The sequence below is a fragment of the Mesoplodon densirostris genome, chromosome 18 (genome assembly GCF_025265405.1).
Source record: "Mesoplodon densirostris isolate mMesDen1 chromosome 18, mMesDen1 primary haplotype, whole genome shotgun sequence".
Lineage (NCBI taxonomy): Eukaryota > Metazoa > Chordata > Mammalia > Artiodactyla > Ziphiidae > Mesoplodon > Mesoplodon densirostris.
In genome coordinates, this window is record NC_082678.1 from 56,723,661 (window position 1) to 56,745,934 (window position 22,274).

At 48.3% G+C, this 22,274-nt stretch overlaps 1 protein-coding gene across 3 annotated transcripts in view; it reads left to right on the forward strand.

Annotated features, from left to right (window-relative positions):
- The window catches only part of ACACA (acetyl-CoA carboxylase alpha), a 236,979-nt gene that overhangs the window by 209,493 nt on the left and 5,212 nt on the right, over nt 1–22,274 (forward strand). For all 3 annotated transcript variants that reach the window (XM_060081582.1, XM_060081580.1, XM_060081581.1), the window contains 4 exons: nt 406–583; nt 2,321–2,433; nt 14,766–14,920; nt 15,580–15,750. In XM_060081582.1, coding sequence (XP_059937565.1) covers nt 406–583; nt 2,321–2,433; nt 14,766–14,920; nt 15,580–15,750 — 617 coding nt within the window. The remainder of the gene's footprint in view (nt 1–405; nt 584–2,320; nt 2,434–14,765; nt 14,921–15,579; nt 15,751–22,274) is intronic.

Here is a 22,274-nt window from a genome sequence, read left to right on the forward strand (position 1 = left end):
GCTTGAATAGTTCCTTCAGAAAACTTAATGTGAGAGAGATCACATATTGACATGAAAAATACTCAACATTTGTAGAGCGAGTGTGAATTAATGTGGTGAAACCTGAGTACAGAAATTCAGGGAAGATGTAAAATGGATATGCAGTCCTTAAGGCCTGCACCCTGAATCTGGTGAAAGGCAGTGCACTTCTGTCATACTTTTGAAGATCCCGTGGAGTCTTAAATAGAATACAGTTGGAGGCACCAATTGCTTTAGTCTTCAGGGTGGCCAAACGGGACCTGGGGCAGCTGCACCCCCAGACCTGTCACCTCTGGCCATGAGCAGCCTTACTCCTCAGTGTGTCACGATGTGAGCAGTGTTCGGAAGCACTGCTTCATGGTTTCTAATTTGTCTCATTCTCCACAGATATGTACGACCAAGTGCTGAAGTTTGGCGCTTACATCGTGGATGGCTTACGGGAGTGCTCGCAGCCTGTGATGGTTTACATTCCTCCACAGGCCGAGCTCCGGGGTGGCTCCTGGGTCGTGATTGACCCCACCATCAACCCGCGGCACATGGAGATGTATGCTGACCGAGAAAGCAGGTAGTTAGTGCTCCTTCCTCGTTTCCACTCGCTGCCTCTGGGGGATCCTCTAGCTGTTGGTTTCCTCCTGGAGAGCATTATAACCAAGAGACCTTTATTTGAATCTGTGTATCCCCAGAGGGCTCCAAGGTCAGAAAAATAGGCTTTCTAGAAAGCATCCTCCAGCATGAGAAGGGAACCAGGCTGGAGTCAGGCTTTCCCAGTGTGATCCTCACCCCAGATTGTTTTACCATGAAGTCCTCTATCCAGGCACCCCCAAACTCTGAGAGACCGTCTCCTGTGTGTTGTTCAGATATACCTATTCACCATCTCTTTCTTAGGTATGTGGCAGAGGGAGCTTAAAGCGAGGTGGCGCGGAAGGACCGAGTTGTGAGTCTGGCGTCCTGGGGGCTTCCCCAGGCCCTGCCACTGACTAGTGAGGAACTTGGAGCGGTCCCCGCTCTCCCTGGGTTGCTTCTCCTTGTCTGTGGAACGACCTGGGTGGCCATCGAGGTGCACCACGGCACCTGCATTCTGTGGTTCCAACCAGAGCTTCTCCCCCACAGTGCAGTGCCTCACTCTGGCATTTGGGGAGGCCTGGAGAACACAGTGTTTGCAGCACAAAGAGAACTGCAAGAGGAAATCCCAAGCTTCTGTTAGGCATTGGTCCCTGCGACACTTAAGTAAAACAGATCAAATCCAGCTTCCTCTCATAATCTGCTTTCAACCCTTTTGTAAATCTCACCTCATATCTCCTTGACATTTTCCATGCCAGTTCCTACATCCAGTCATTTTGTTAGAGCACCTATGTCTCTCTTTTCCCAAAAATTTCAGCCTCTTATTTCAAAAACTGCTTAAGAGAGTCCAGTGGTTTTATTGTCAAATCACTAGGCTAGCGTTCTATAATTAGGGGCTTACTTTTAAGTGCTAACTTAACTCCTGATCTGATATCAGATGGGAGACAAGTCCTCTGCAGACTTTAGAACAAGACTGTATGGTTTTAAATCCAGCTCTGTCACTTGTTAGCCTTGGACAAGTCTGCTAACATCCCATACCTTAGTTTCCTCCTCTGTGAAATGAGGATAATAGTACCTTACCTCATAGTGGATATAGACTGGGCATGGGATTGTCATAAAGATTTTTACATTGACCTTAGAACAGTGCCATGCACAGAGTAAGCATTAGCTGTATCTTCTTTTTATGTAGAAAGTCTTTTTTTTAAAAAAAAAAAAAAAGGTGTGTAGGGTAAAGCTCCTGGTAATAGAACATCATTAGTATACACTAGAAGTGACCCCAAAACCTGTGTCATTTCCATAGCAGCAGGGTGCCGTCCGTGTGTAGGACCAGTCAGCACCCCGCCACCCCCTCATTGCATGGCCTGAGTGATGGAGACTGTTCCTCTGCCACTGCGGCTACATCAACTTTTTTTTTTTTCTGAAAAATGTGATTCCTGTTACCCTTATCAGCTGTAGGTGGTGGAATCTGTATTCTTCTCCCTTTGAGATGGAAGTAGACTGATGTCATAATAAGAATTATTTTAATTGCTTTTTGCCAGGCCTTTCTCATACCCCACTTAGACTCTTCTCTGGTGCCTGCTTCTCTCCCTGGGGTTCCCTCTGTGAACTGTGGGTGGGTAAAACCATAATGAAGCTATTTCCTGGTCCACAGATTGTAACCGGCCTCATTCTGTTGTCTCCTTCCTTTAAAGTGCCTCTATTTCTGTTTTGTTTTGTTTCCTTTCCTTTCTCTGTGATCCAGGGGATCAGTTCTGGAGCCAGAAGGGACAGTAGAAATCAAATTCCGCAGAAAGGATCTGGTGAAAACCATGCGTCGGGTGGACCCCGTCTACATCCACTTGGCTGAGCGATTGGGTATGTCTGCTTGTCCTCCTGGCAAATCAATGAGCCGTTCAGCTGATTTGTAATGAGTGCATTCATAGGCCAGGGGAGGAGGCACTGAAGCATTTGATCAAATTCATGATCATCTTTATTTACTGTCCTCTCTATGGTAAGAACCCTGGTAGAATGAAATAGTGTGTGTAATAGGAGGGAAAGTGGGCCTTTAAAAAAGCAAAAGTCACCCGATTTTTTCTTCTGATATTTCCTTATAGTTCAAACAGCCCATCTTTCTAGGCTTGTGGATGTCCTTGTAAAGAATGATTAGCTGGAAGTTGCTGTTGGGGGCAGGCTGATCAGGCAGAGAACATGCTAGGCTTAAGTATCCTGTTTCTGCTTGTCTCTCTGGACGAGCCTGCCTTGTTTCTGAAGAGTCAGTGTCACAGGATGGAAAAGCCGGAGGCCTACCCAGGCGGCATCCTGGGGCCATCCTGAGCTGGAGAAATGGAAGTAAAGATTGTACACTGTGCACTTAAAACAGAGGCCGAGCAGCAGAATCCCTGGGAGCGTTTGCACTCCATGCTTCCAGCCGCTACTGTGTCGCTCATTTGTTTCTGGAGCTTTTGGAAGGCGCTTGCAATTTGAACATTGGACTAAACTGTGGGAGCCCTATGTCAAGTCCAGAGTCTGAATGAGTTTTAGAGTCTCTTAAAACACTGATTTTCTGCCCAGGTCTCCCACCGAGCCCTTTGCTCTGTTAGTAAAGATAATGGCTTAAGGGTCTTTTGTTTGTTGGTTTGTTTTGTTTTTGTTTTTTAAAGACAACAGGGAGATTGTCTTTAAAAGGTAGTGAAACTCAGTGAATGGAAGACATAAAAAAGAGATGCTAGCGCATTTATGTTCCAAATAGTAAGTTAATTAGTAAAGTACCATTTGTGAACTCTTTACATCCTCACCATCCAGAGACACAGAAACTTCTGAGAGTTTGCCTCCCCTCACCCTAGAGACCGTACGTCCTGGCATCAGAGCCCTGAGCCGTGCACAATGTTGCTTGCCATACACAGCGACTCGGGTTACCATAAACCCTGTTTGTGTCCCATTGTTTGCCATTAGGAAACAACCACCAATAACTCTAACCCACTGCAGCCTGATCCTTTTATAGGAAATACACACATACAACAAGAAATTGGCAAAGTTGTTTCTAAAATCTATTGCCACCCAGAATTGTTGAGGTGGTTTTTCTTCCTCTTTCTTCTCCAAACAGGATAATTACTTCTGACCAACCCCATACACTTTAATTAAAGTAACTGCAGCTCAAGAGCAAGTTACTCACAACTGTACACAGAGAGAGCTCTAAAAGCTTCAGCCACTGATAAGCATCTCACTTAGATGGCTCATAATTGCTCCCAGCATCCAGCGATCGCCGCCATCGCCATTTTTACCACTAATTCTGCATGAAGGCAGCAATGCCACAATTGCAGAACACAGCGAATTGCATAATTTTCTTTTTTTCTCTCTTTTTCTTTCTTTCTTTCTTTTTTCCTGATTTTCTTTCTGGCCAATTTAAAATTTGTCAAAGTCGGCCTCCTTCTGGATCACTGCCCTTTGATATTTCGCGCACTCCATTTGCCACAAACAAGCCGCAGGGCCGCAGTTCATGCTGACTCCAGCAGAGAGAGAGCTCCATTTATCTTACACTGCCTGCTGAATTCCTGCTCATTACCTGGGGGTTCACTGCCTCTTTTTAACCCCCCAATGGCTGTCATCATCCCTTCAGAGTAACTGGCTGGTAGGAAGAGGGATCCTCTCTAACATCTGTTTGCAGAATGACTGGATGGTGAGCGGTGTGGGGCTGAAGCTTCTTTCTCTTGAAGGAAAGTGATATCGCTCCCACATTCACCCAGGATCTTTTACCTTTTGAAGCACAGAAAGGGGAAAGGGAGGAGATTCCCAAGGGATGGCCGTTTAATCATTTGTTACAAATCATCTTATTATCAATTTCCTATCCACATTGAAGAAAACCATATTTATTTAACCTTGACCAAAATGGCACTAGAGGAAGAATCCTTAGTCGGCTAAATGTGAAGCAGGCACTGGCCCAGGGCAGCTTGGGGCATGAGCAGTGGAGCTGGAGTAAAAATAACTACGTACAGGTCTTGGGTATGTTGCTTGCAGGTAAGTTGTTTAACTTCTCCAAACATCAGCTTCTTCATCTAGAGAGTGGGGGTAATGCTCCCACCTAGCCAGCGTGGAGATCAGATGTATGTGCGCTGTCTTTGAATCTGCGAAGCATTTTTCAAACATGGTGATTGGCATCGTTTCCTTTCCATCCTCATCGTCGGAAGAAGCAGGTGCCGTGTTTGTAATCGAGCATTTTCTGTGGCTTAGGCCCCCTTTGGGAGCGAGTGGTATAGGGAAGGAAATACGAAGGAAGCAGAAGAAGCAGTCTTGTCTCAGGTATTCTCAGTCAGTCAGGGAGACCATAGACGTCCAGGTGTGTTCGTGACAGAAGAGATCGGTGGGGATGTAACAGAAGAAACATTTGTGAACCCGGATCCTTTTGGGTTCACACTGGCTTTTGGCTCCTTTCTCAGTGCCTAGAAGCAGACTGCCAAAATGCTTTTTCACAAAGTGGGTAAAAATGACCTCAGTTTCCAGATTGGGAGATCGAGGCTGAAGGAAGAGTTAAATAAGTCATCCAAGGTCCAAAGTAAATGTACGCTAGTGCCCAGAAGGGAATTCTGGTTCCCTGTGTGCTACTTTTCTCAGGATTTCCTCAGATTCTTACCTCAGCTGAATACTAAGCCTGATCAAAAGTAAACAGGAGTTCTTTTTTAATAAATTTATTTATTTATTTATTTATTTATTTATTTATTTATTTTTGGCTGCGTTGGGTCTTCGTTGCTGTGCACGGGCTTTCTCTAGTTGCAGTGAGTGAGGGCTACTGTTCCTTGTGGTGTGCGGGCTTCTCATTGCGGTGGCTTCTCTTGTTGCTGAGCACGGGCTCTAGGCGTGCGGGCTTCAGTAGTTGTGGCACGTGGGCTCCGTAGTTGTGGCTTGCAGGCTCTAGAACTCAGGCTCAGTAGTTGTGGCACACAGGCTTAGTTGCTCCACAGCCTGTGGGATCTTCCCGGGCCAGGGCTCGAACCCGTGTCCCCTGCATTGGCAGGCGGATTCTGAACTATTGCACCACCAGGGAAGTCCCTAAACGAGTTCTTTAAACAAGAGTGCTTTTCCTTTGTGATCTTAAGCCAACTCCACGGAGAGAAATCTGACATAGGAGGACGCCTGAGGAGTAGATGTTATCCTGTGTTCCCAGTTTCTTCCCAAATGGGCCTCTGCACGGGGGAGCGTGCCATCAGGTCACTTAGACAAACCAGTGCATGGTGATTGACTGTGCTCAAAATACTCTCTAAGGATAATGAATAATATTTAACTTCTGAACAGCTAACATCATCTCTTTCAGGATTCTTATTTTTTTTTAAATGGCCTTTTGTCATTTTATATAGTTAGTTTGGGTAGACGTGGTGAATTACTAGTTTCCAGTTCTGTGATTATAACAGAGAGTATGAAGATAGTACATAGATTGGTCCCTGATAAAGGTAAAGGGAAGAATTACCCCAGCAAGAAATGTGATGTCAGACCAAATACCAGAGTCTTGCATTGCTGGGCAGTTCTGACCCTGGGTTCTCAGAACCCGGGCTTGGGAGAGTCAGTGCAGAGAAGAAAATGTCCTACCATTCTGGTCGCCTTAAGGAAATTAAATTCCTTCTTTGGAAACACAGCGCAGCCCTTCAAGGCTTCGCTGTGTCTCTCTGATATCCTTTTACCTCCAGGACAGGGAGAGTGGCCTTAGAGCGGGACAGCCTTCCCAGCCTGGCCTCTTGATGCTGTGACGTGAGATCCTCTTCTGGATCCTCATCCTCCTCTTGTGTTCCGAGGGAAGTGACAAATCAATTTAGGTAGAGAGAGGACCCTCTGGCCCAAGCGTGAAGCCACTGTAAGCTCCCCGCCATCCCTCTCCTCAGTACAAAGAGCACCTGGGCCAAGGAGCCGCTTGGTGGAACTTTATTCTGCTCCAGACACACATCTTGGTCATGGCCCTGTTCCCAGGCAGCCGGGCAGCCTGCCATGCAGCGCACTGGCCGTGCCCACGTGGACGGAGCGCGTTCTGGGAGTGACAGTCTGACACGGGCAGCAGCGAGCACCACTGCTGGCCCCTGCTTGGCCGTGAGGCCCTAGCCCACACCCCGCACGCCTCCCGGCCTGAGGCACCCTGGGCGTAGATGGAGTATTGTGGCTGCGGGTGAGGATACATGTGTCTGTGAAAATCCTCAGGAATGCCTCACTCCCAAGCCTTCTCTTTAGCCAGCGGGATGACAGGAAATGAATACTTCCTTGAGTTAAGGGGACTCAAGGGTTAAGCTGCTTTTCTGGCAGAGGTGATCGAAGTTTCTGCGCTGTGTGTGCTTTTCTCTCTCTTGTGCCCTCTTCAAGATGCTGTAAGCTGAAAAGAGCCCAGGTTGCTTATTTGAGGCACAAAGCAGTGTCCTTACCTGGAAAGTTGATCATGGGAAAGAAAGAAGTCCTAATACTCAGCCTGGGGAGTGGCCTCTGGCCCTCTCCCCTATTGTACACAGAGTGTCCTCCCTGGCACCAAGGCCCCCAAGCACTGGGCTCCTTGGTAGGTAGGCTGCTGAGAAACAACGTAAGACTTTCTATCATGAAGGTAGAGATGATGGGATCCTCCTTTAAGTTAGCAGCAGCTTAAAATCCACCTCGTCACACTGATTCAGAAGCTCTTTGGCTTGATGCAATTTAGTGCAATAGTGACAACATTTTCTGGGAAGGAGACGGGTCGTCCTTTTGGTGTGATCTGTTAATCTGGTTGTATTTATAGAAGCATCTGGGCTTGCCTCTTCCCAGGAAGGAGTGAGTCACAATTCCCTCAGGCTGGAGGGACCTGGCAGGCATTCTGTTAGACTGTACCTACCTGAGCTTCTGCCTGCCTGAGGCTGTCATGAGAACTTGTCAGAGGGACCCTCTTCCCCACTTGGTCCCAGATGACCCAGATCCTTGTCCTCCCACCTGCCAGACTTAGGAAGAGCAACTTAGAGAAAGAAAATAGTACAGACTGCCAGGCTTAATTGCCACTAGAATTCAGAGAATTCTGTGCTGTTTCCGGACTCTTTTGTGTGGGGTGTTTGCATGGGGGCACAGGGGACAAGGCTGCAGGGGGAGTAATGTATTTAATATATATTTTTATCCCCATTTGGAAATCTCTGGCTTTACTATAATGATTTTTCTAAAATATGAACAGTAAGTAGAGCAGTAACGCCATCACAAGGAACCTCAGGGTTAAACGTCCCTTGAGAGGATTGCTGTTAAAATCAATATGCATATACAGTTGTATTTAGATAGTTATGGCCCCCTTTGAAGAAAAGCAGATATATGAAAATGGGATTTAAAAAAAAACTAGATACACTGGGAGAAATTATTCCCATTACAAAAGGATTATTTGCTTTACCAAAGGATTCACTGCAGGGTTCCTTCTAAATAGCTCCCTTAAGGCATTTAAAACAGGATCTGAATTCTGCAGTTTTTCAAGAATGCTTTTGTGTAAAGAAAGGCACACCTGTTATGGATACGGAAATAGCTTTGCAGGGTTTTTTTTTTTTTTTTTTTCTTCCACCCTATCTTACTGTATTTTAGAGAACTTTCTTTCAACATAGAAAATATGGTTACATAGATCTTTTAAACAGCTACTTATGTTTGTACTTCTGAATCTTAATAAGATTCCAGTCTTTTTTATGCTGATTTTTCAATCTTAAGGTTGAGGAATGGGTATGTGTTCTCATATCTGAGATATTCAGGAGCTTAATGGGGAGGGTGATCTAGTTCTTTTCTTTAGCATCGTAAGTATTTAACCAATCACAGCAAATTGCCTTCTTCTTCAGAGGAGGAAGGGCACATGAAAGTTAAAATTGGGTTTAAATTTACATAGGCTTCTTGATAGAACTAAAAAAAAAAAAGTTAAGAATTAAAAGAACACACACTTTAATATCACATCCTTTTATACAACATTTTTCCTGTTTGCCAGATTAGGATGGTTGTTACATAAATGAGAAACAGCTCAGAAAAGGAAAGAGATTTCTGCAAGGTCACCTAGTGCCTTTGGCTGAGCAAAGAATTTTTAGCCTACCACTCTGATTTTTATTCTAAGCTTTGAAGGTCTCACCCTCCCCCCCGAATCATACTCCATGGTCTGCTCATACATACGGTAAGGCTGGCCACCTCCCGCCCTCCCCCAGGGTCAAGGCTGGGTAAAAGCACCTCCTGCCGCAGAAATCAGCGGTCTCAGAAGCTTCTCTTCAGCTTTGACCCCATGGAGGAGAGATGTGGCTTTTCATTATGTCCTGGCCCCTGGAACACCTGACAGGCTGCTGTCCTGTGGACACTTGCAGGTCAGTTTAACTTGTTTCATTTAAAAAGCATGGACTCTGAAGCCAGACTGCCTAAGCCCAAATCCCAGCTCCATCATTTCCTGGCTTTGTGGCCTTGGACAAGTTACTTCACTTTTTTTGTGTGCCTCAGTTTCCCCATCGATAAGATCACAGCAATCTTTTAGGGTTGTCGTGAAGATGAAATGAGATGAAAAGTACTTAAACAGCACGAGTGTATGGTAACATCTCAGTAATGTTAGCTTTCATTTGATCAGACTAGTAATACCTCTTCTTGCGTTTAACTCTTTAAACATTTTTAATTGTAAGGTTGGATTTTTAGGATTTCATGGGGACTCTTTATTTTGGGAAGGAAGGCATGGGAGTGACCGACCTCTCTTTTCCCTTTTCCCATTTCAGCCTTTTCCTAAAGTAGGATTCTAGAAAGAATGACTTTCCTCTCTGTAGCATATTCTTAACCACACTCACACATGCACACATACTGGCTTGCTTTCCTAAAAACCCTGAGGCCCTGCAATCTGGCTAGAAAAGAAAGAAAACCATTCCAAGATATTTAATTGTACAGGGAGCTTATAGGATTGATCGAGAGCTTAGCTTTTTACAATAGTCCAGTGAATAAGAAATGCTCCTGACAAACGATCAATGATGGGATAATCACTCTTTATCCCCCTCCTCATTCTTACTTTCTTTCTTTCAGGAGAGCAGGGTTCAGAAGTCAAAAATCTTTATAGACGCTGCTTTTAAATTAAGCAGAAAATAGACATTGACATATTTGTTAATCTCCCCTAAATCATTACTGGGGCTGGCTGCTTTGCTGTACAAGGAGAGGGGCCCTCGGCGTGCTACAGGAGGGTGTAAAACTAGTTTAAGAGCAGCCTTTGATTTTTAGAAAATAAAATGTAGAAAACCTTTCTTTCCCCCTTCAAGTGCACAAATCTTTTTCTCATGGGCATTTAAAAACACATACGTTCTCTGCTTCTGTCTTTTCCTTGCTTTGATGCTTTTTTGAGGTAGGTCTTGAACTGCAATCAGAGGCATCACCGAAGGAACCAGACAACGCAGGCTTTGGGGGAATGTTCTGGGATCTTCCTAGTCTCACTCAGGAGGGCCCGAGTATTGTAGGTGTTTATTTTGGAATTCTTTCAGAGCTCTAGGATAGCTTGACTGGGTGGATGAGAAGTTTGTTGGTCCAGGAATTAGCCCCCTCTGTCCCTCCACCTGGGTGAAGCCTCGGTCTTATTCCCCCGGTGCTCTGGTCCTACGTGCCGAAGTCCCCCTGCTCTGCACCCAGTGCTGAGCTGTGCTCTTAACTCCTAACACAATGAACCAAACGCTCCAGCTCATTGCCCTTCTGTGGCCACTGCCAGGTCTCCTGCTTGGCCACTTTCAGTACCATTTAATGTAGAAGAACACAGGCTTCAGAGACAGCCAGACCCAAGTGCAAATCCTGGTTTTTCTACTTAAGAGCTGGGTGTCACTGGGCAAGTCACTTTTACGTTTCAGAGCCTTGGTTTTCTCATTTGTGAAGCAGAGACCCTGTCTGTAAGGTTGGGTTATTATAAAGATTAGAGATGATGTATCTGAAGCAACTTGGAAAGCGTTCAATAACTCTGAGGTATTCCGCTTGGCAACAGTGTTAGCAGCTGACCAGACCTGGGTCTGAACTACGCGTGGTGACTTATGAGCTGTGTGATCCTAAAATCATGGAGTGCAGTGCCTGGCGCGTAGGACACGCTCAATAAATGGTGTGTGTTGTATACGGAGCGCATATATGTATATATGTTGTTGACCCTGAGGGAGAACGTTGTGAGGGTCTGGAAGTCCCTATTCAGCCATATTCACGGTCCTGCCATCCCCCGCCCCCCAGCAGGGCTGTGATTTTACCTGATGATCTCACAATGCCTCCGAGATATTGCGAGTTCACTTCCAGACCACCACAATAAAGTGAATATCGCGATAAAGCGAGTCATGTGACGTTTTTGGTTTCCCAGTGCATAGAAAAGTTATTTTTACACTGTAAGTGTGCAAGAACATTGCATCTGAAGAACAATGTACGTACTCTAATTTAAAATACGTTAGTGCTAAAACATGCTCACCATTATCTGAGCCTTCCATGAATCATAATCTTTTTGCTGGTGGAGGGTCCTGCCTCGACTAGTGGCTGCTGACTGATCAGGGTGGTGGTCTCTGAAGGGGGGTGGGGGACGGGCGTGGCAATTTCTTAAAATAAGACACCAGTGAGGTTTGCTGCATCGATTGACTCTTCCTTTCACAAACGATTTCTCTAGGGTGTGCAGTCCTGCTTGATAGCATTGTTTGATTTCACCATAACAAACACAGTACAGGTATAACTCGCTTTACGGTGCTTTCAAACTTTTTCATTATTATTATATTTCTTATGGTGATCTGTGATCAGTGATCTTTGATGTTATGTTTTTATACTTGTTTTGGCCTTTTTTAGCAATATTCTCTAGGTATGCCTGTAACAGGAGGCGCTACCCTAGAGACTTGCATACAGGATGGGAATTATTGGAGATGCCGTCTCGGTCTAGTCGTGGGGTGGGACTGAGGTGGAACCTCAGCTTTATCAGGCAGGAGTCTGCCATCCTCATTTAGCCTTTTCTGAAGTTAAAGGGATCCTAGTACCGAAGCGCTCGTACACATAAGCCAGAAACACACACAACACAGTGTTCAAAAGCTGTGGGAGCCAAGCTGCTGCATCCGGGTCCTGCCTCCGCCCCTTTCTAGCTTTGTGACCTTGGTAAGTTACATAAATTCTCAGTGCCTCAGTTTCCTCACCTGTAAGATGAAGATAATAGGAATACCAACCTCATAAGGTTGTTGTAGGATTAAATGGGTTAATAGATGTAAAGCACTTAGAGCAGTGCCCAGTGCCCTGTAAATATTAGCTTTGATGACTGATTATATGCACTGGGGAGCCAGGATAAATTTTTATTTTTAGTTGTACTTCTTTTTTTAACTTTCCATTTGATATAATTTTACAGGGAAGTTACAAGAATGGTACAAGGAACTTCGGATGCCCTTTTCTCCAATTCACCTACTGTTAACTTCTTCGACTTGCTTTACACTTTTCACATGCACGAGCTCCCTCGCTCACTCTCTCTGCACACATATGTGTTTTCTTTGAACCGTGTGAGCTAATCTGTAGACATCACGATCCTCTATCCGTAAATATTCGGTGTGTGTTTCTAAGAACACAGACTTTCTTTTACATAAGCAAAATACATTTATTAAAATCAGAAGCTAGGGCTTCCCTGGTGGCGCAGTGGTTGAGAGTCCGCCTGCCGATGCAGGGGACACCGGTTCGTGCCCTGGTCCGGGAGGATCCCATATGCCACGGAGCGGCTAGGCCCATGAGCCATGGCCACTGGCCTGCGCATTTGGAGCCTGTGCTCCGCAACGGGAGAGGCCGCAACAGTGAGAGGCCCACGTACCGAAAAAAAAATCAGAAGCTATAACATTGATACAATACTGCTGTCTAATCCATAATTCATATTAAAATTTTACCAGTTGTCCCAATAATGTCCTTTATAGCCTTTTTTTGGGGGGGGTTCCATATCTGAGATCTAATCTCAGAGCACATGTTGCAATTTGTTGTCCAGTATTTTGTCCCTTTTAATCTGGAATAGTTCTTTGGCCTTTGTCTTTCATGATCTTGACAGTTTTTGAAGAGTCCAGGCCACTTTTTATAGCGTTCCTCAGTTTGAATCTGTCTTATATTTTCCATGGTTAGATTCAGATTATGCATTTTTGGCAGGAATACTGCAAAAGTGATGTCATGTCCTTCTCAGGATGTCGTATTAGGAGGCACGTGATGTCAGCTTGTCCTGTTCTCGGTGCTGGTTAGCTCTGATTACTTGTTCTAAGGTTTTGTTCACTGGGTTAATCCACTGTACAGTTGCCATCTTCCCCTTTGTAATTAGTAAGTAATTTGTAAGGAGCTGCTTTGAAACTATCCTGTTCCTCCTCAAAGGCTCACCCACTAGTTTTAGTATCTGTTGATAATCCTTGGCAGAATCAGTGACTGTGATGGCTGTAAAATGGTGGTTTTCTAATTCCATTATTCCTTCTCTATTAATTGTTAGTCTGGGGAGAGAGAGGGCTTTCCCTTCCCTTCTCCCCCATTTAATTATTTATGTCAGGGTGACTCATGGGTTCTTATTTAATTCCATAAATATTCTATCTGATGCTCAAATTGTCCCAGATTTAGCCGGTCAGAACACCTTCACCCTGGTTCCTGTGTCCTTTTAACGTGTCCCAGTCAGTTTTTGAGTGCTTCCCCACTTTTTGTGACAATACACTCCAGGCTCATCTTCTATTTCTCCTGCTCCAGCCACGGAATAAACCATTTCTCCAAGGAGTCTTGGTTCCTTTTATTGGAGAAGGAGAAATGTTTGCTTCCCTGTCAAGGGTGTTATACCCAAGACCATCTCATCTCAGAAGAAGCTGGTCAGCTCTCCTCCCCGGAACCCTCCAGGCAGGTCCACCTAGAATGAACGGGCCTCCATCTCATCCCACAGTGTGGTGCCCACTGCTGTTTACCTGGTTTGGAAAGAAGGCTGCCGGGGGGTCCGGGGCCCAACGTGTTGGGTTGCCTCTGTGTGAGAGCCCAAGGAAAGATAGCCCTTTGTACCCTCCATCACAGTTTCAAAGTAGTGATGGGTTTAAAAAAAAAAAAAAAAAAAGGTGGACTTGGGCATCCAAAAACCTCATAAGACTGAAGCTAGGTACTAGAGTTATACATGTGTTTGGGTATAATACGGCTCACTCAGCAGCCCAAGGCTGTTTATGGCATGTGATTCATAGTGGCATAAAAAGCAAGGCCCGTTCCAGACAGACATGCTTGAAATAGACCTTTCTCTTTTGCATCCCATCACCTGTGGTCATGTATTTATTTGTCAGCTTTGGTGACAAAGCACTTCAGGTTGTCCTCAACCCCAGGGGCTGTCACCTATTGCTCTTTCAGTTAGACTTACTCCTCCTTACTGGGCAGGCAGATAAATTCTCTGTATTGATTGCAAGTTCCATTCTGAGAGTAATTAGGAAGAAAAGCACAACGTAGCAGCACCTCTCCTGGGACACTGTTGAGTGGGGGTGGGAGGCTGCTTGTTATAAGGAGTCCAGACTCTCATCTGTTGCGTAAGGGTGCCACGTGCTCATAAGCTGGGGGATCCAAATGGGGTTTGTGGACTGCTATTCTCTTTTTCCCCCTCCTCTGCTTTTAGCCCAAGAACTAGAATGTCTTTGTCACTGTGGTCAGGGGTTGGCTCTGGCAGTAGCAGCCCAGGCAGGAGACTAGGAGTCTGGCTAATCCACCGAGCTGGCATGAGACACATGCCTCTGGCTCTAATTGGATCGGAGTCTAATTTCAGGTTGAGTATGCAGACCTGAGATTAAAGCTGTGAAGTAAAGCAGCTTGCAACCTGAGGAGTCATCAGGTCCTGTCCAGGCGGGCAGGTGACTGGTGCGGACGTGGGGAAGAAGAGCTGCTGGTCTGTGTGCAGAGGTGCAGGGCGTGCCCCCCCAGCGTGTCCCACACCCAGAGCAGCCCGGCCGCTCTAGTGCTGGTCAGCAGGGCATGGCACGGTGCCCTCTGTGGGGATGAGGGGCCCGCTGTCAGAGTGGTGGTGAGGGGCACGGGCTGGCACCTGCTCGGGGAGTGGGCCCCCCCAGGGCTGCTTTCATACTCATCAGCCCCACAGGGAAGGGAGGGCACGGGAGCCCCGTGGCAAGACAGGGACAGGTCTGGCATCCGGCAGAGTCCAGTTATCAGCAGAGAGGCGGTGAAGACGTTGGAGAGCTGAGCCTCAGAGCTTCCCGTGACTGTGGCTGCTTCTGAGCAGCGGCTCCTGGTCCGCCCGCGCCTGATGGTGTGTCTCCTTGCAGGCACCCCCGAGCTAAGCGCAGCTGAACGGAAGGAGCTGGAGAGCAAGCTGAAGGAGCGGGAGGACTTTCTCCTTCCCATTTATCGCCAGGTGGCCGTGCAGTTTGCTGACTTGCACGACACACCGGGCCGGATGCAGGAGAAGGGTGTTATCAACGTAAGTACGGTGGTCGCTGCTTCTCCTGACCTGTCAGAGACCCGCCGCCAGCCCGTGTCTGTCTCGTGCCCATGGGCTCCCACGCAGGGAGCTCTCGGGGCTGCATTAAAACAGCGTGTGCAGATCAAACTGTGTTCAGTTCTTCTGGCAAGACATTTCCCTTTTTCTGTGCCCACTACCATCCTAAAACAGCTTATGAGTTAGGTTCCTGGGGACTCCTCAGGAGGCAGGCTCCATTTTGCTAAGAAACTGACTCCCAGGCAGTCCACTGGGAACAGCTGCCCAGGGGTCCTCAGGCGGTGGGTTACCCCAGTGTCAGGGTCCCAGCAGCGGCTAGTTCACACCTGACCTGCGTGCGAGCTGTCTGAACCGCCTGCTCAAAAGCAGCCCCGCGCTCTCTGTTACCCGGGAGTCTAAGCCCTGCACCCCCGAACATCTCAGCTCCGTGTGGGCCGAGCGATGGCCAGGCCCCTCCCTGTGCGGTGCTGCGGTCGGCGGGGCGTGGGGCTGCGCCCTGAACTGGGCAGCCGTCTACAGGGGCTGGGCTCACGGCCACTCTAGTGTCTCTGAGGGGCTCGCTGGAGGGTCGGGTTTGTGCCCGTGGAGTCCCCTCTGGGCACCGAGCTGGGGCGACTAAGCTTATTGTTGTCTGGGTGTAGGACATCCTGGATTGGAAGACATCCCGTACCTTCTTCTACTGGAGGCTGAGGCGTCTCTTGCTGGAGGACCTGGTCAAGAAGAAAATCCACAACGCCAACCCTGAGCTGACCGACGGCCAGATCCAGGCCATGTTAAGGCGCTGGTTTGTGGAAGTGGAAGGGACGGTGAAGGTAGGCAGGCCCCCGGGAGGGGCCTTCATGTCCTGCTCCTTACCCGCCCGCCCCTGGCACCGCGAGCCTTGTCTAAGAATTCCCGGGCCTCGGGAGTGGAAGGGAGATATGGGCCTCAGCCTGTGTCCTCCCCACAGTAATATGTCCTGACGGCTTGTGAGGAGGTGGTGGAGCGTTCTTTGCAGCTCATTCCGTCATTCAGCAAACCTTCCTGAATGCTTCCTGTACACCAGACAGTGAAGGAGGCAGGCATACGCTCCTGTCCTCGCAGAGCTCACCGCCAAGGCAGGGGGACAGACGCGTCAAGGCGTCACATACAACAGTGAGGCCAACGTCAAACATGGCAAACCTGGGGCATCGCAGAGCACAGAGAAGGGCTACCTGACCTGCTGTGTGGGAAGGGAGGGCAGAGTCTGGGAAGACTTCTAGAAGGGATGTCTCAGCAGAGACCTGAAAACAAAGTAGGAATGAACCAGAGGAGAAGGTTGGGTTAAGAGACAGGAGGAATGCTCCAGGCAGAAGGAACCGCATGTTCCAAGCCTGACAGCAAGAGTACCGTGCACCCGCGGCACTGCAGGAAGTTCAGGACGGCTCAGAGCCCGGGATGGTGTAGGGCCAGGAGAGCCACGTGGAGGGGCGGGCTGGGACTTTGTCCTGAGGCCTGGGAAGCCACTGAGAATTTGAAGCGGCAAAGGGACACACTGTGACGCGTGTTGTAGAGCGAGCGCTCAGGGCTGCGTGGAGGGCGGCGCTGAGGGACATGCTGTGACGCGTGTTGTAGACAGAGCACTCAGGGCTGCGTGGAGGGCGGCGCTGAGGGCGCGGGCAGGAGCCCAACGGGAGGGGATGGTGATCCAGGCGGCAGACGCCGTGACTCCAGCTGAAGGTCTTCCGATTGCAAATCCGAGCTGGAAGGAAACGTCCACCCTGCAGGGAACTACGGATCCGCCATCTCCTGGGGGTGATCTCACGGGGAAGGCGCACACCTCGGAGCAGCGCCCGCTGAGATGGTGTCCCTAGTGCTCCTGCCCTGGGGCTGAGGCTGGGACAGGTCTGAGGCCGGGACAGCCAGGCACCAGCATTTGCTTCTGGAATCCTGGGCTACACGAGACAGTCCATGCAAGGATGGGAAGAAAAAGTTGGGACTTTTATTTCTGTTTTTACTAAGAAAAAGAAAGAAATCAACCTTTATTCATAGTTAGTGTCTGGATTAAATCATATACATCATACATTTTATCAGAATATGGGTAGTGGGCCTCCCTGGTGGCGCAGTGGTTGAGAGTCTGCCTGCCGATGCAGGGGACGCGGGTTCGTGCCCCGGTCCGGGAGGATCCCATATGCCGCGGAGCGGCTGGGCCCGTGAGCCATGGCCGCTGAGCCTGCGCATCCGGAGCCTGTGCTCCACAATGGGAGAGGCCACGGCGGTGAGAGGCCCGTGTACTGCAAAAAAAAAAAAAAAAAAAAAAAAGAATATGGGTAGTATGTGCTGGAAATACACGTGTCTCTTTTCCTGATAGCTGTGTGATCGAAAACAGTTGGTGACTGCTGGCTTAGAGATTGCTGGAGGGCCGGATGGAGGGCACACCCGCCTCCTCCTGGGAAGTGTTGCTTGAGGTCTCTGCTGACTGTTCCCGGGAAGGAACCCCAAGATTTGCTATAAGTTTTAAAGTCAGTGAGTCGGGGTGCTTCTAAGATTCACCTCTGTGTTAAGTCTACCAGTTTCTTTATGACAGAAAAGCTTCCTTGGATAAATATTTCAGATGTGCAGCCTCATGCGACATGTGGTTCAGGTTAAGGTCAGTCTTTGGCATTATAATTGAGACAATTTTGTCAGTGGCCACTGGCAGCTTGCAGCGGAAATTGGCATTGAAAGTCACGCAAGTGTAAAATAAGAGGCTGTTCTCCAGTTAGGAGCGGCCAGCCAGGTAAGTGGAGTGTGCATGTGCGGCCAGTAGAGGCCTGCACGCCTTCCTCCGCTATTAGTCACTAACGGACGTGCACGGCCTCAGTGGGCACAAGGATGCGGGGAAGGACGGCTCCCCTCCGAGCGTGAAGCCAGTGCACAGGCCCTTCAGTTGCGCCTTAACATCCCACCCCAGGGGACAGAGTGTCTGGAGAAGCAGGTCATCGCCATCTTGTCGATGGAGAAAACAGTCTCACCTGTGTGCACAGACTCCTGGCTGGAGATCAACTGCAGAAGACAACCTGGCCCCATGGCTCAGGAGGGGAGGCCAGAGGCTCTGGGACCCAAACGTACCCAAGAACCGAGGCCGTCTCCCCTACCCACCGTCTACAGAAGAGAGCATCCCCCTGAGCGCTCAGTCCAGGAGGACAGTCGAAGGGAGAGAGGAAGGGCAGGTGGTCCCACGATGTGGCTTTGAAACCTCCTTCTGGATTCTGCGGGCTCAGCAGGACCCGGTTTAGTGTGGGGCTGTTGATAAAATCTGCAGCGCCCTTGAGAGAAGAAAGTGTTGCCGTGTTCAAAAGCCAAGTGGCTGCCTCTGAGGGACCAAGTCTGCTCGGTGCTTGGGAACGGCCTCTCAAACCCCAAAACTGGCGCCTTTCCTCGATTCTTCAGTCAGGGATGGATATTGTACACTGTCTCTTGCAGGGTCTAAACCCTGGCTTTGCCTCAAGAAGTGACCCTCTGGTCCTTAACTGTGGTTACTGGCAGGGAAAGACAGTGATAGGCATCTGTTAGCCGTGCTGTGTTTTCTTCATAGAGTTTTTTTTTTTTTTTAATCTTAATCCTGAAAAAAGAGATTCACACTGTGATGTTATATAACTGAGCAGTAGAATTCTTTTGTTTCCCTTAGAGGAGTCTGTTACCATGAGTTATGGGATTCTGTTCGAGTCCACAGGGACAGTCCCGTTGTAGGGGATAGTAGGGTTTATGGTTCAGTTTCACTGCAGGCAGAAGAGAAGCATCACCAGAGCTCCCTGAAAAAATAGCGAGAGCTTAGATTTAAATTGGGTCATAAGAACAAGGCACACATTTGTTTCATGGGCACGTTTCTTCTCCTGATTCTTAGATCCATAGTTTAAGGTATGTGGTTTTTCAGACAAGCTGATTTTTCCCCCAAGCCCAAATTGAGAAGAATGTGGAAATTGAGAAGAATGTGGTATTTGGAATCTCACACTTTTTGGATCCCAGCTTTACAATTTACTGGCTTAGACATACTTAAGCCTCCCTTTCCTCATGTGTAAAAATAGGGATGTTTATTTCACGAGGTTTATTGCGTTTTAAAGGACATCGTCTAAGTGTCGGGCACCACGTTTGGCGCTCAGTTTCCTCCTCCCTCAGCACAGCACGTTAGAAGGTGGACTGAGAGTTTCAGTGCAGCTGAAATGGTCTTGGTGGGAGCCATGTGCCCAGTAGATTCTCAGTCGGTGTTCTCTGACTTGGCGTGCTCTAATTTATCCATGATCTAGGACGCCACAGTGCACCCTTACTGTCCAGGAAGCTACCCATTCACTCTTTTTAAAATTTTTATTTTTTGGCTGTGTTGGGTCTTTGTTGCTGCGCACAGGCTTTCTCTAGTTGCAGCGAGCGGGGGCTACTCTTCGTTGCAGTGTGCATGCTTCTCATTGTGGTGGCTTCTCTTGTTGCGGAACACGGGCTCTAGGCACGCAGGCTTCAGTAGTTGTGGCATGAGGGCTCAGCAGTTGTGGCTCACAGGCTCTAGAGTGCAGGCTCAGGAGTTGTGGCGCATGGGCTTAGTTTCTCTGTGGCATGTGGGATCTTCCCGGACCAGGGCTCGAACCTGTGTTCCCTGCATTGGCAGGCGGATTCTTAACCACGGTGCCACCAGGGAAGTCCCAACCCATTCATTCTTAGTCTGGATTTCCAAATGAGATGAATCGTCAGTGGAGGCCCTTGTGAGGAAGATAGAGGAAAAAGCACCGTTGATAGGGTTGTCTGACTTCCACTGTCCCCAAGCTTCCCGTGGACAAGTCTCATGCACCAAACTGCTGCTCTAGGGCCAGGGAGCAAAAAGGTGAGGCAGAACCTGGGCAGCACGCCTTGGGCCTGGGGCTGAGGCTGGAGTGGCTCTCAGGAGGCGGGGCTCTCAGGAGGCGGGGCTCTCAGGAGGTGGGGCTCTCAGGAGGCGGGGCTCTCAGGAGGTGGGGCTCTCAGGAAGCGGGGCTCTCAGGAGGCGGGGCCAGCAGGCCACCCCACCCACATGGCTATTTGCTACGGTAGCCAAAGCCTCAGAAAAAATCTCTTTGCTGAGGTGTCTCCAGGCAGCTCACAAGGTGACTTACCTGCAGGGCATGGTAGTCACGGCTCACATCCCTCAGCCTGTGCCCTGGTCGCTCCCAGGCCCTGCTGTACCATTGAGTCAGGAGGGCTTAACAGCAATCCGATATGTTAGAAATGAAACTTTTCAAACAGGTCATTTAGATTTTGTAAGATAGACTAATTACTACATACAATTAGTGAGCTGAGTAGTGCCAGAGATACTGACCCACTGATGCAGAGCGGGATATAGTGCCAGCTGAACACGTACTGTAAGGCCACTGTTGTGACATTTAATGATTGCTATTTTATTGGTATTAAAATGTTCTGACTGGGATGAGTGCAGGCAGGTGACATAGGGGCCCAGGCCTGTCATGAGGTTAGCACCCAGCATGTCACACGTGGTTAAAATCCACAGTGGGAATAATCAGCCACGTTCTCATAAATTTAAGGAGGGAAATGTAAACAGCATAGGGTTGCCCGTCCTTCTGGCCGGAATGATGATTCCTACAGCTCCGTTCCTGGAGGGCGAACTAGGAACTGCAGAGTCCCTGACCCTCGGGGGAAGCAGGCTCACACAGTAGCGGAAACCCTCCCAGGTATGTCACAAAAAACCTGTGGTGCCGTGGCGCCTGCGTTTGTTGAGTCTTCTTGCTAAAAACGCTGTTGGCTAGGATTGTGACCCCATGGCCTTCGTGTGCTCTGTGCTGTGGTCAAAACTTGACCAGGGTTTGACTTGGTGGTCATCACCCAGTCGTATTCTGAGTGAACAGCAAATCTTTCATATAAGGGGTCTATATTTTCAAAAACTTGGAATGTGTTGCTTTAATTCTGTCTGGGAACTTTCCAATGTTTAATTTAAATACCTAGCGTATTCTAGCTACAGGAGGGGACGGCAGAAGAGTTTTCTCTGGAGGGCAGCTGGCTTTCCAGTGCAGTGTCTGAGCATCCTTAGAAGCAGCATCTCGTTAGCTAATACATTACACCAATCAAGGAGAGTTATCTTAAGCCACAATTAATCTGCTCCCTGGCATATGTTGATAGGAAAGCATCATGCTGTTTCTTAATTAAAAGCAAACGGATTAAAAATGATTAATAAGAGTATTAAATATTCTCTTAAACGAAAGGCTTTGGGATTCTTGGGTAAATCCAGTTTGTTTTTTTCATTCTGAAACCCAAGAAGCATGCATTGTTTTCTTTTTTCCTCACCCCAAATCCTCATAAATAAGGGCATGTGCAGAAGTCCAAGTTACCATGATGGAGATGGAAACGTGGGAGTTCAGGGGCAGTGCTTAGGAGTACAGGTGCATCCATCCCTGTGTGGGGTGGGCAGGAGCTGGCACGTGGGAGTTAAGACAGCCACACTGTGGGAAACATCACCACCGCCACCCTTGTCCATAGAGATTGATTGATGTGCAAAATGCTTGCGTTCAGCCTCAGAGGTGCCGGGCAGGACGCGCAGCACAGAGAGGTGGGAAGGCCCCCTCAGCTTCGCACTGTCTGGGCCGCACCACCCTGACCAGGAGAGCTGATCTTTTTGTCAGTGATTACAAACAGAGATGGGACAAATTTGGGGCCAGAAAAAGAACTGGACACAAGAACTAGAAAAGGCACGTTGCTGAGCCTTAATCCTGGGGCTCCTTAATCCTTCAACTGTGAAGGACTCCTTAAGGGTTGTTAGAAACGTGGACATCAGTTACAGGACATGTAATAAACAAGCAGCACCGCGAACTCGCTGGCCAAGGTGGAGATGGGGAAGCGAGAGTCTGAAAAGAAACCATTATTTTGAAAGGCCCGAAGTAGAACCTTAGGAAACGGCACAGCACCCTGTCTCCTCCTGCGTGACGCCTCTGGCGGGCGCTGAGAACGCAGCCTCCGTGCTTTGAAGGCCCTGGGGTCCCAGCCATGGCTCGGGCGCCTCTGCTGGAATCCAGGCTTCCTGAGCCACCTCCCGAGCTCCCTAACGCACCCACCTATTAAATTACAGCGCCAAACTCATTGGCATTCTGACTCTGACTCGGTTAGTGATAACAGAGGACAGCGCACCTTTAAATGACGAGCTTTGTGTTTAATTACCCAAACAGAATGACATAAATATGAATGAGCCCTAATGGCGATAGTTGGTTTTCCGGAAACCATTAACAAAACGATTCCTAAATGATTTGTAAAGAAAATGAGCAGAGACGAGAGCCAGGAGAAGGCTATTAGGTTTCTAACACACTCCTGAATTATTATGTAGTCAACTACCTGGGAAATGCTCAGCTAAACGATCTTGAAAGGAGGA